The sequence below is a fragment of the Nerophis ophidion genome, linkage group LG12 (genome assembly GCF_033978795.1).
Source record: "Nerophis ophidion isolate RoL-2023_Sa linkage group LG12, RoL_Noph_v1.0, whole genome shotgun sequence".
Classification (NCBI taxonomy): Eukaryota; Metazoa; Chordata; class Actinopteri; order Syngnathiformes; family Syngnathidae; genus Nerophis; species Nerophis ophidion.
The window spans coordinates 30,442,421-30,455,551 of record NC_084622.1 but is presented as its reverse complement, the minus strand read 5'-3'; the positions used below and the strand labels follow the sequence as shown (position 1 = coordinate 30,455,551).

The following is a 13,131-nucleotide window of genomic DNA, read 5'->3' as shown; positions in this document are numbered from 1 at the left end:
GACAAGTGGTAGGAAATGGATGGATGGATGGTGTTGCATGTTTGCGTTCTGGTGCCTCCTGCTGGCGTTGTGTCTCCTCTGTCTTTTCTATTTTCTTTCAGTTGCCATGGTTCCCAAAGGAAGGCAGGTGTGAGAGCACACCTGTTTTCAATCACCCTCTGCCTATTGAGTCTGATCTCCAGACATTTTGGTGCGGAATATTTCCACGTTGTTCCTATATGTTACGCCACGCCAATTCAGCTCGTGTCAAGTCCCCAGGCTTGTTGAGTTTATTTTTTTGACGTGTCTATTCTTTAAGTTTTGTATTTTGAGTGCTCAGTCCTCTTGTTTCCCCTTGTGGTCTACTTGTATTACTTACTTGATCCTGCCCCTACCGAACTAAATCATCATCTATTGTTATCATTCGATTTTTGGTGAAATTAAATAGACTCTTTTTGTATATTCGCCTCGCTTTTATTTTTGGGATTCTCCTTTGGGGTAAAAAGCATAGCAAATTTGGACGTACCATTTACCAAAATTACTTTCCTAAAGGGACAGGACAAGTGTGCGCTTCATCAGCACATAACCAGTCTACACTAGGGTTGTACGGTTTACCAATATTAGATAGATAGTATTTTATTGATTCCTTCAGGAAAATTAAAATTCCAGCAGCAGTGTACAGAGTTGAGATCAATTTGAAAAGTAAAAAGTAAATAATGGGGGTTTAAATGGAAACAAAATAGAAAAATATTAAAATAAGAAAAAAGAAAAAAAGCAACAATGGGAATAAAAATATAACAGTAAAATAAGAATGTAACAAGAGAAACTAGGCAGTAGTAGTAGTATAGTACCGTGATACTAATGAATCATTTTTAGTACTATACCGTCGTGGTCACATTGTGTCATTGCTGGTTTACAAGCAGACGAGCATGTTCGGCAGTGCACAATCACAGAGTTCTTACAAACAGACAGTGTGTAGACAGAAAAGAGAACGGGCACATTTTCTGGCACATTTTGGCTTAAAAATTAACGATAAAGGTGAAGTTATAACACTGAAACGCCCACCGAAAGAGGTACTTTAAGACAGGGCTAGCTAGCTAACGGCTAAAGTCCAGCCTCAGTCTGCAGTGTAGCAGCTACTTCTAAATCACTGACCCTCGCCTCCATGGCGACAAATAAAGTACGTTTCCTACAACTATAATCCCTGCCGGAAGAGGAATAGCTAAACATGTTTCACTACACACCGTAGCTCACCAGTGTCAAAATGTAAACAAGTGCCATTGGTGAATCTAAACCTAACATCCACTGTAATGATACCATTTATTTATAAATGGTTAATTTATATAGGCTAGTAAAGTAAAGTTTAGTACCTGACAAGTTTCAGCTCCCTTGCTTCTGCAGTCTTCATCAGACACCGCCATCTTGCAATCCAACAGTAAACCATATCACAAGTCACAGACGACGTCACGCTAACATCACGTGACCCCTCTGATGAAGGCTGGAGAAGCAAGGTAGCCGAAACTTCCATCCAACCATCCATTTTCTACCGCTTATTCCCTTTCGGGGTCGCGGGGGGCGCTGGCGCCTATCTCAGCTACAATCGGGCGGAAGGCGGGGTACACCCTGGACAAGTCGCCACCTCATCGCAGGGCCAACACAGATAGACAGACAACATTCACACTCTGCCACCGTGAAGCTGTAGCCGAAACTTGTCAGGTACAAAACCTTACCTTACTAGCCTATATAAATCAACCATTTATAAATACACATCAGTAAGCTAAATGAACCTCTTCAACATATGTAATGATACCAAGTACAGGAGCGTATTTAGTCGATACTGTTATGATTACGTCAATACTTTTTTGGCATCACAACATCTTCTTTCGTTTTTTTTTATTTTATTTATATTATGTTTATAAACTGAGGACATATTGCCCTGGACACATGAGGACTTTGAATATGACCAATGTATGAGCCTGTAACGACTTGGTATCGGATTGATACCCAAATTTGTTGTATCATTCAAAACTAATGTAAAGTATCAAACAGCAGAAAAATAAGTGATTATTACATTTTAGCAGAAGTGTAGGTAGAACATGTTAAAAGAGAAAGTAAGCAGATATTACCATTAATTGAACTAGTAGTAATAAATAAAGTACTATCTAATCTAATCTAATTCATTTTCTACCACTTGTCCTTAATAATTTTGACAAAATAATAAAATTGAAAATGATACAATGTGTTAATGCAAACGTCAGCAGCTAAATTAAGAGCCTTTGTTTGCTTACTTACTAATAAAAGACAAGTTGTCTCGTATGTTCACTATTTTATTTAAGGACAAACTTGCAATAAGAAACATATGTTTAATGTACCCTAAGATTTTTTGTTAAAATAAAGTCCGTAATGCAATTTTTTGTGGTTCTCTCTATTTAGAAAAGTACTGAAAAGTATCTAAATCATTTTGGTACAGGTACCAAAATATTGGTATCGGGACACACTAGTCTGTAGGGGTTAAATGATCGCTGGTCGGGGATCAAGTACCCTTTTCCTTCACTCTAAGTCCACAACTGTGGTCAACTGGTGCAACACTGTTTGTAGTACCGTATTTCCTTGAATTGCCGCCGGGGCACTAATTAATTTAAAACCTTTTCTCACTCCTGCGCTTACCAAAGGCATGCGGTAAAAGAAAGAATGCGCTAATTATTTTAAAACCTCTTCTCACTCCGGCGCTTACCAAAGGCATGCGGTACATTTAGGCCTGCGCTTATGAATTTGAGTGTGATGTAAGGATACCATCATGAAAAGCACATTTAATTAAAAAAAAGGTTAATGTACGGAGCCTGTAAAGGACTGTATTTTGCCTTGGGGAATGCTCCAATTATTCACTATTTACCCAATAAATCTAGTCTAAGAGAGAGTGAGAGGAGATGGCTTATATAGTTGAACAATTTACTATATACACCACATAAACATACAATAACCAGACAATGATAAACACACATTAATTACACTCATACACTCGTCCCCACTCACACGCTACCTCCCCAACTCATGCAGTCCACTTCCCTCCAGCAATGTAGCCACGATAGCACACAACTAAACTCTTTATAATGTTCTACACTCGCTTTCCAAATAGTAAAGAGTCACAGGGGAGAGGGTCTATTTAACAATCTTAACTAATACGTGACTAAACCTGCCGTTCGTGAAGTCACTGTGCAGCAAACAAACACACGTGCGAGCTGCGGTTAGCACGCCTGTCCCATCTCCTGGCAACGCGAGTGCCCAAACGTCCTAAACTTTAACGAATGCAACTTATAAACTGTCACTTATAACACACTGAAATAGGAAGCTTACTGTGGTTATTTATCTGAACTGCAACCGTGGTGAACTATCTCCCGTGTAGAATTACCGACGCTACGTTGCTTGTTAATGCCGGAGATCTTTTAACACTTTGTTTAACGTGCCAGCGGAAACGGAACTGCCCGTAACCATAGCAACCGAAGCCATAGCAACGGTTAAACAACTTAAAGAAACACATTTTACCTTTCCAAACGACACATATGAAATGGAAATAAATAATAATAATTAAACCCTTAACAGAAACGATCTCCTATTTGTAGAACTAAAGGAACAATTACATAAATATGCAAACCTTCAGAACAGTTAATATGTAGCATAAAAAATGCAGATGGCCTTAAAACGCCACAACACTCAGTCACCGTATATAAGGACCCAAAATAAAGACTCGACATAAATATAAATTCAATCAGATCAGAAACATTGGAGGAAACAGGATTAAAACCCGATGCTAACCGCCCATACAAAATACATGGGTACGGCTAGTAGCTACTATTAGCAAACAAATTCACTTACCAACTCGGCTTAATATCTTAACATCGCCACACTCTCTCATCGCAACTCGGCCCTGATGGTTGGCACCTATAAGTTTACAATAAGTTGTAAAATGTTGGACGGTTGTTTTTACAACATGCAGGCAAACGACAACTTTAAAACATACCGGCTTCAGATGTCCCCAGGCTTAGCCACCGCACCTGGCAGCCATCTTGGAACGCTGGATTATATAGAGCGCGATAGGCTGCAGCGGGTCACATGAGTGCCTGTGCTAAACTCGCGAGATTAAACGTGGAAACGGCGCAGGTAATATGAGGGGATGCCATGACAGGAAATATGGCTTATTTCCCACCCGTGTTACACACTCGTGACGTGACGAGTATAACCCGGCGATAAACCGATGCATGCGCTAATTATTTTGCAAAACGAGTTTGACCCGGCGGTAAAACGAGGCATGCGGATAACATACTGTATACCCGGCGGCAATTCAAGGAAATCCGGTAGTTTTGTCAAACCCCACAGTGCAAAACTAATGTGCATGCCTTTTTTTAGGTTGCAACTGACTCAGTCATATGCAGCACTCTAGCAAAAGCTATCTGATCATGAGAATTCATAGTGTCCAAACCCGAATCGCACACCATCTAGCTTCTTTAATATCTGCCAGCGGAATCAAACCAAATGCGAGGCATCCTGCTGATGCAGCAAATTTCCTCATACCCCCACCCTAACGCCACAAACAGACTCCACCCCCTCACTTCATACTTTTTCACTTATGATTTTATTATGGAAAAGAGGATTGAAAAATAAAACTCACCATGGAGATAATCAGGCCTGGAACACAAGAATCCCCAACATGTCAGCTAGGATGAGTAATAAATGTTATTCACTTATTTAAAGTAATTAACTTGTTAGGAGCTGCTGCGAAAGAAAGGCGATGAGAGAAGACGGAGGTTTGATTGTTTGAGTGACTGAGAAAGGACTGAGGGAGAAAAGAAGTGCATTCACACCTATCATCTAATTATACAACAACATTAATCCCATTACGGCTGGAACTGATTGCCGTGGTCTAGACCCAGGTTGCTCCTGCAGAGGCCCGTTGTTATTGCGGTGGAGCCTCTGCTCCTGTCTGCTCTGGCCAGATAACAACTTTAATCATGCTTGGCAATCTCTATCTGCACCGGAGATCAGGCCCCGCGGCTTATCGCAAGTTCACATCAAGCTAAAAGCAGAACAAAGAAGTAAAAAAAAACAAGAGAACACACCACCAAGGCTGACTTGTATGTGTGTGTGTGTGTGTGTGTGTGTGCGCGCGCGTGTACGAACACACCACCAACGCTGTTGTGTACGTGTGTGTGCGTAATTTAGATGTGCTTAACCACTTGAATTAAATTTTGCTGACAAAGAAGTAATTAATTTCTCAATGACACATCCATGAAACAATTACATGACCAAGCACTGACAGTAATACGTCCCTCTCACAAAGCCAAGCCACAAAACTAACTTACACGTTAAAAACCTCATTTGTAAAATTTATGACATTACCAGAAAAATATAAGTAGAGCAAAAAAAAAAAAAGAGGGACTTCCTTGTCTGTGATCTGCAGGCACACAGGTCTGCGTTAAGCTGTAGGAAGTTGCATATTATTCACATTGACCTCAGAGCTTCAGGACTGAATTCAGGTTTTCTCACACAGGTACACACTTTCAATCAGCATTCTGGATCTGTTTGCGGTTTATCCATCTATCATCAGCAGGCCTCCTTATCAATCTCAAACATCTTCAACAGAAGGGCGGGGGCCGGCTGCACTGCCATTAAACACACACCACAACACATTCATCTACCGGCTTTGTATTCCGCCTTCCACCCCCAACTATGTCCACTCCTCTGCATCTCGTCTCTTTTATCACCACGCTCTGCCTTTCTCCTCTATAGTTATCTGGAGATACAGCCACAGCCAATCGCAAACAAAACTAATGACAACAGCGCAAGAATGCTGGAAGAATGGCATGCAACAGATGTAATTAAAATGTGACCTCCAATCTCCATCTTTCCTTCAATCTACTCTACCTCCCATCTATTTCTCTCTCTTCTGCTTGCTGTTATCATCAGCAACGATCACTGCTGTGTTTAATCAAGTCTCCCATCTCAACTGCCAAAATATAAGCCTATAGGGATCGAGCCATCCAATGGGCTGCCTGCCTGACTCCCTCCCGCCTTCCCTTGTCTATCTCTTCATCGAGAAGAGCAGTCTTATCAGGCTGAAAGATCTCAAACTGCAAGGGAAGATGACGCACAAAAAAGGCACAGACAAATATCTTGCTGCTCCACAAACACCCTCTTCGTTATTGGCCTCGAGAATCCCTGAAACCTAATTCACTAATAGGGATTGTACAAGTTGTCCTATAATGCACCATTGTTGGGGGAATTCTTGACAATTTGGAGGCTTTGACGAAAGTCATTTCTAGTTGGAGTGCAACCGAACACACATGAGTACACCACATGTTGAGCTTATTGAGCAATGAGAACACAGGACAACAAACTATGATACTTTGATTGATTGATTGAAACTTGTATTAGTAGATTGCACAGTGCAGTACTTATTCCTTACAAATGACCACTAAAAGGTAACACCCGAATAAGTTTTTCAACTTCTTTAAGTCGGGGTTTGAGTTTGCCTGAACCCAATTAACTGTAGAGACGCTGTTTAAAAACACTGTTATGTTCTTTACAACCATACAAGTGCAAAAAATAAATTGGAATGTATTAATAATATCCATTTACTATACCGCTTGTATACTTGTCCATATCTATACTGCCTAATTAGGGTGAAGGGTGAGCTGAAGCCTATACCAGCTGACTTTGGTCAAGTGGTGGAGTGGTCACCAGTTAATCACAGGACACACACAGTACAGGCCAAAGGTTTGGACACACCTTCTCATTCAATGTGTTTTCTTTATTTTCATGACTATTTGCATTGTAGATTGTCACTGAAGGCATCAAAACTATGAATGAACACAATAAAAAGGTGAAATAACTGAAAACATGTTTTATATTCAAGTTTCTTCAAAATAGCCACCCTTTGCTCTGATTACTTTTTTGCACACTCTTGGCATTCTCTCGATGAGCTTCACGAGGTAGTCACCTGAAATGGTTTTCACTTCACAGGTGTGCTTGAAGCTCATCGAGAGAATGCCAAGAGTGTGCAAAGCAGTAATCAGAGTAAAGGGTGGCTAGTTTGAAGAAACTAGAATATAAAACATGTTTTCAGTTATGTCACCTTTTTTTTGTTAAGTACATAACTCCACATGTATTCATTCATAGTTTTGATGCCTTCAGTGACAATCTACAATGTAAATAGTCAAGAAAATAAAGAAAACGCATTGAATGAGGAGAAAGTGTGTCCAAACTATTGGCCTATACTGTATATACCTGTAGAGTACAGGACAACAATTTAGACTCACACTCCCATCTATTGGAAAAAGGGGTGCTCAAAAAAAACAATTCACATCCAAATCCTAATTTTTATTTAATCCAGTTCTAAATAGATAAATATTTTTGGAGAATCGATTTAAAAATGTTTTTATGATCATTTTTTGATTAAACATTAAACAACTATTATTGATATTATTATTATTGATACTGTTTGCTTTTATACAATTTTGTTTTTTTCTTTTGTTGTTGTATTTATTAGGTATATTGTATTTGTATGTCTTCTCAATTGCTTTGTGAATTTCTAAAATGTATTTTTAAAGTATTATAAACCTGGGTTTGAGTTGGAATCAGGGTTGCTATGTGTTCTTGTTTCAAATTGATTTACATTCTGTATTTTTTGTAAATAGATTTTAAAAATGTTTAAACAGACATTTTTTAGGCTAACACTATGCGTACTGGTCGTACGTAGTCAGCAGCCAAGGGGAGCTTTTGTAACGTGTACCATGTTTTGAAAAAGGTTTTATCCATCCATGTTACTAGTTGAAAATGTTCTGTCTTTTGTGGGGGAACAATAACTAAAATAATTTAAATAAATTTAAATAGCAGACATTGATTTGAGATCCATATATTTAAATGTAAGAGCTCCGTCACAGAACCAATTTAGCTTGTAATTTGAGGTACTACTGTACTTACATAGTGGTAACAGCCCACACCTCTGCTAGAGTCAGACCCACTTCGTAACCCAGATGAACAAAGTCCTTATCACTCCTCACTTTTTCCCTATCAAAATGTCTACCAAACCACAAGAGAGTCACGGGGCCGAAAGCCTGGCTAGCCTCGACTACATCTAGGCCTGGTGCAGTGGGAAGCACAGTGGACCAGAAGCACTGATAAAAGACGGCCATGACACTCCTGAGACCCGCACATGTGCTTTCTCTGTCTTATTGTCACATACAAACTCTAGCCAGGGTTTATCATCTAATGGGTCTGTAGACCACCAATGAACTTGTGTACGACATGGTCATGTAAAAAAAGTAAGTTATTGATGTCCCTTTCTCGTAGCAACTGAGTGGAAACGAGCAAATGTCAAAATGCCAGAGACTTTAGTTGACAAACTTTACTAAAAAAAGGACAATATATCACATTATTGTGTGTCCTTTTGTGGTTGCCATGTCTAAATATAACAATGAAAACCAGGTTGTGCAAATAAACCAACGTTGTGCTAAGTCCTAGTATTAAATATTGTGATTGTTTGTCCAATGAACCGTATTTTCATTGACAATTTTCATAACAGTAACTAAAAGGTAACAAGGGTTAGAGCGTTTGCCTGACAATACGAAGGTCTAGGGTTTGATCCCCAGACTCGGGGTCTTTCTGTGTGGACTTTGCATGTTCTCCCTTGGACTGCGTGAGTTCGCTCCGGGTACTACAGCTTCCTCCCACCTCCAAAGACATGCACCTGGGGATAGGTTGATAGGCAACACTAAGTTGGCCCTAGTGTGTGAATGTGTGTGTCAATGTTGTCTGTCTATCCGTTTTGGCCCTGTGACGAGGTGGAGACTTGTCCAGGGTGTGCACCGCCTACTGCCCAAATGCAGATGAGGTAAGCTCCAGCACCCCCCGCGACCCCGAAAGGGACAAGCGGTAGAAATAGATGGATGGAAGGATTATTAGAGTTCGTTAAACTGATCCTCCTTCCATCAACCTGACCCAAAGGTTCAACTTTGTCTAGTCCTCCAGTAGCTATAGAAGCTATTTATAGCTGCTTATCCAAAGCATGGGACAGGCTCAGATAGACACTTTTGGCACAAGGATTATGTTTTTCACAGCACATAGTTCATGCACAATGTTACAGATCATTATGTTCTGTTTGAGAAATGATGCCATGCCATTTTGTTTGGAAAGTGGAATCTTAGTAGAGAAAAGATAGTTTGCACCGCACTGTTTACATCAGTGTTTATCAACCTTTTCTCAGCCAACGCACATTTTATTCATTTAAAAAATCCTGAGGCCCACCACCAGCAGAAAAATTAAACTCAGCAGCCGATATTGACAATTAAAAAGTCGTTCATGCAATTGTTGGATACGAATTCAAACCATAACCAACCATGCATCACTATAGTTCTTGTCTCAGAGTAGGTCTACTGTCACGGCCTGACACATCAGGCCGTGACTTATTTTGAGTTTTTTGGTGTTTTCCTGTGTGTCGTGTTTTAGTTATTGTCTTGCATTCCTATTTTGGTGGCTTTTCCTGTTTCGTTGGTATTTTCCTGTCTTCCTTTGAGCGCTATTCCTCGCACCTGCTTTGTTTTTGCAATCAAGACTATTTTAGTTGTGCAGACATTGTTGACTAGCATGTCACATACGGATGTACTTTGTGGAGGCCGTCAGCTCCTCACACTGTAAGTCTTTGCTGTCGTCCAGCATTTTGTTTTGCTTCATTTTGCAGCCAGTTCACTTTTAGTTTTTAGCGCTAATCTTTAATTAATTTTCTTAGCGACACTCACCTTTAATTTATTTTGGGTGTAATATTTAAATACCTTTTTACCTTTTTATAAAGCAATTAGCTACCTGCTGCCACCTACAGATATGAAAGAGTATTGCACGTTACTCTAATTACTGGTTTGCAAAAAATATTTTTAACCCAATTAGGTGAAATTACATAATCTCCCACAGCCCACCAGACTGAATTTCATGGCACACTTGTGTGCTCTCGCCAGATCCTTGTTGTTCGCTGAGCTCCACACAAGGATCTAGGACTTCTCAATAGGAGATGTATTTCAGAAGGCGCCCAGTGCCGCCATTGTTGTAAAAAAAATCATTGTATGTGATTGGATAAACCACTTGTTCGTTATCTCGAATGACATGCTACTTCAACCACTCACATCCAAATCAACCCGTGACGCTGATGACGCTGGGAAATCCAAAACAGAACAGCCGACACATTGGATAACGACGGAGCAAAAAGTTACATAACTTTTACTGAAACGCAGCAATGTCAGTAGACGATCGATGTCGCAAAACAGTTGCAATAGCAGAATCAATGTCAGCACACGACTCCTCGCTGTGTGCCGCCATTGTTTTTTTAATCAAACAGTCGCTGATGATGGAAGCTGCCATGCAAGGCGCTAACCAAGGACCCTTTAGGAGCAATGGTGACGTGTCTTGCTTAAGGACACAACAGACGTTACTAGGATGGTAGAAGGTGGGGATTGAACCGGGAACCCTCAGGTTGCTGGCATTGCCACTCTCCCAACCACGCCACGCCGTCCCCCAAGGATCTGGCGAGGGTCAGGTTATGAAAAACACCGGCTAATAAATTGATGTGCTTGTGAAAGATTGTGCATAGTCTCTTAAAGGCCTACTGAAACCCACTACTACCGACCACGCAGTCTGATAGTTTATATATCAATGATGAAATAATAACATTGTAACACATGCCAATAAGGCCTTTTTAGTTTACTAAATTGCAATTTTACATTTCCCGGGAGTTTTTTCTTGAAAACGCCGCGTACTGTAATGATGACGTGTACGCTTGACGTCAGACTGTTAGAGAATATGAGCGCTGCGCACACACACAGCTAAAAGTCGTCTGCTTTAACGGCATAATTACACAGTATTTTGGAGATCTGTGTTGCTGAATCCTTTGCAATTTGTTCAATTAATATTGGAGAAGTCAAAGTAGAAAGATGGAGTTGGGAAGCTTTAGCCTTTAGCCACACAAACACAGTGATTCCTTGTTTAAAATTCACGGAGGTGAAACTTTACTATGGATCACAGCGAACATGGATCCCAACCGAATGTCAACCAGCAGGCTTCGGTGAGAAAATTGTTGTAAAAAGTCGCTTCTGAGCTTGTGCCGCCCATACAGCTGCCGTCGACTTCCCTGAGACATTGCGCGTCAAGACACTCGTGGACACACCCTCCCGACAATCAGGTTCTGTTAAACTGACTAAAACACTAGCAACACAATAGAAAGATAAGGGATTTCCCATAATTATCCTAGTAAATGTGTCTAAAAACATCAGAATCCGTCCCAATCCAATCGCGTTTTTTTTTAACTTGTTTTTTTTCCTCTCCAGCCCGTTGCTATCAATATCCTCAAACACGAATCTTTCATCCTCGCTCAAATTAATGGGGAAATTGTCGTTTTCTCGGTCCGAATGGCTGTTTTTGTTGGAGGCTTCTATTAAAAACAATGTGAATGTGTGAGGAGCCATCAACATGTGACGTCATCGTCTGCGACTTCCGGTAGAGGCAGGGCTTTTCTCTTATCACCGAAAGTTGCCAACTTTATCGTGGATGTTCTCTACTAAATCCTTCCAGCAAAAATATGGCAATATCGCGAAATGATCAAGTATGACACATAGAATGGACCTGCTATCCCCATTTAAATAAGAAAATCTCATTTCAGTAAGCCTTTAAAGGCAAAATGTTACTTTTCAAATCATTCAAACAGAGTGCACCAGGTATACAGAAAGCAATCCAACTCTAATATTCTTTACTGGGTTAAATAGATAAATGTACTAAAATATTTACTTGTAAGTAGCTATCAGGAGGAACTATCAGCCAATCTGATGCCCCATCTCTGGGAAAACAAAGACAAGTGAAAAGCCAGAGGAGAATGCACCAGCAGCCCTGGCCTCAGAAAGAAAACAAATATAAAAAGATCCAATTTAAATCTTTATCAAGGCTCACATCGGATCGCAGCTTTTATCTTTGTTCACATCTGCTTTCTCAGAGAACACTGACGTTCACAACAGAATTAAACAGGAAGTCTCGGCTACAGTTTCAGCTGCCAATGGAATGGACACGCAAGTCGACTTTTGATGAGAATTGTGTTTGTTTTGTTTTCTTTAACCTCGGCAGAAAGACTAAAGGAGTGGCGCAAAACCAACTTATTAGAAAAAGTCCGCAGATATAAAATGAGACATCTGTGACAGATTACCAGGTTGTGTCTTTTTATATAGGCTAATATATCATCTCGGGGAAGAAAAAAAAAAGGTGCAATAAACGTATGCTACTGTAGAAAACGTCACGCGTTATAGTCGGACTTTGTCCTACTTGTGAACTTTTTTTTTTAGGATGAAGTACGATCCGCGTATATATAACTTTTGACTCCATAAAGAAGTAAAGAAGAAACACGACTTACGCTTTATCTGCCGGGGTTTGCTCTGCTTCCTCCGGGACATGGTGACTCTTCCTGGGACCTGGAGCCCCGTCGGGTGGACCAGCGTCTTAAAGTCTTCTTGGGTTCTGCTTGATTCGGTTCTATTGCTGGTAGCTGGGTTCCCGGACTAAAAAAACAATCTTCATGACCCGCCTGCACTTCGAGGTCTCCAGCCGACAGCGTCCTACCTGTGGCTCCGTCGCTTCCCCGCCTGTCCGGCTTCCACCTCGCCTCCGCTTGGCCGCTAACGTTAAGTCCTCGTGATTCCGCGTGTATATCAACACTTGTAAATCATTTAATGTTGATTTCCCGTTCGAGTGTCGTCCACTCCTTGGCCGCCTGCACCGTCTCTCGGGCTGGCAGCCGCTGTGTCCAACATCCGCTCCAAACAGTCAAGGCTGAGTACTACCAAGCACACGTCTTCGGACCCGCCCCTTTTGTGACGTCACACGCCGCTCTTTACTCCTATTGGCTGCAATTTCTCAACCGTAATACATTTAATAAAGAACACATTTATTTAGAATGGCTTATATTATAAGTGGTTCTCAAATGGGGGTACGCGTACCCCTGGGGTACTTGAAGGTATGCCAAGGGGTACGTGAGATTGTTTTTTTAAATATTTTAAAAATAGCAACAATTCAAAAATCCTTTTTAAATATATTTATTGAATACTGCTTCAACAAAATATGAACGTAAGT

At 40.7% G+C, this 13,131-nt stretch overlaps 1 protein-coding gene across 1 annotated transcript in view; it reads right to left on the bottom strand.

Moving 5' to 3' along the window:
* The window catches only part of zfpm1 (zinc finger protein, FOG family member 1), a 218,776-nt gene extending 205,923 nt beyond the window's left edge, over positions 1-12,853 (bottom strand). Inside the window, exons 1-2 of the mRNA XM_061917349.1 lie at positions 12,622-12,853; positions 12,416-12,560 (exon numbers count right to left, since the gene is read on the bottom strand). Of these exons, the coding sequence (XP_061773333.1) occupies positions 12,416-12,455 (40 nt within the window). The 5' untranslated portion in view covers positions 12,456-12,560; positions 12,622-12,853. The remainder of the gene's footprint in view (positions 1-12,415; positions 12,561-12,621) is intronic.
* Between the last annotated feature and the right edge of the window lie 278 nt (positions 12,854-13,131).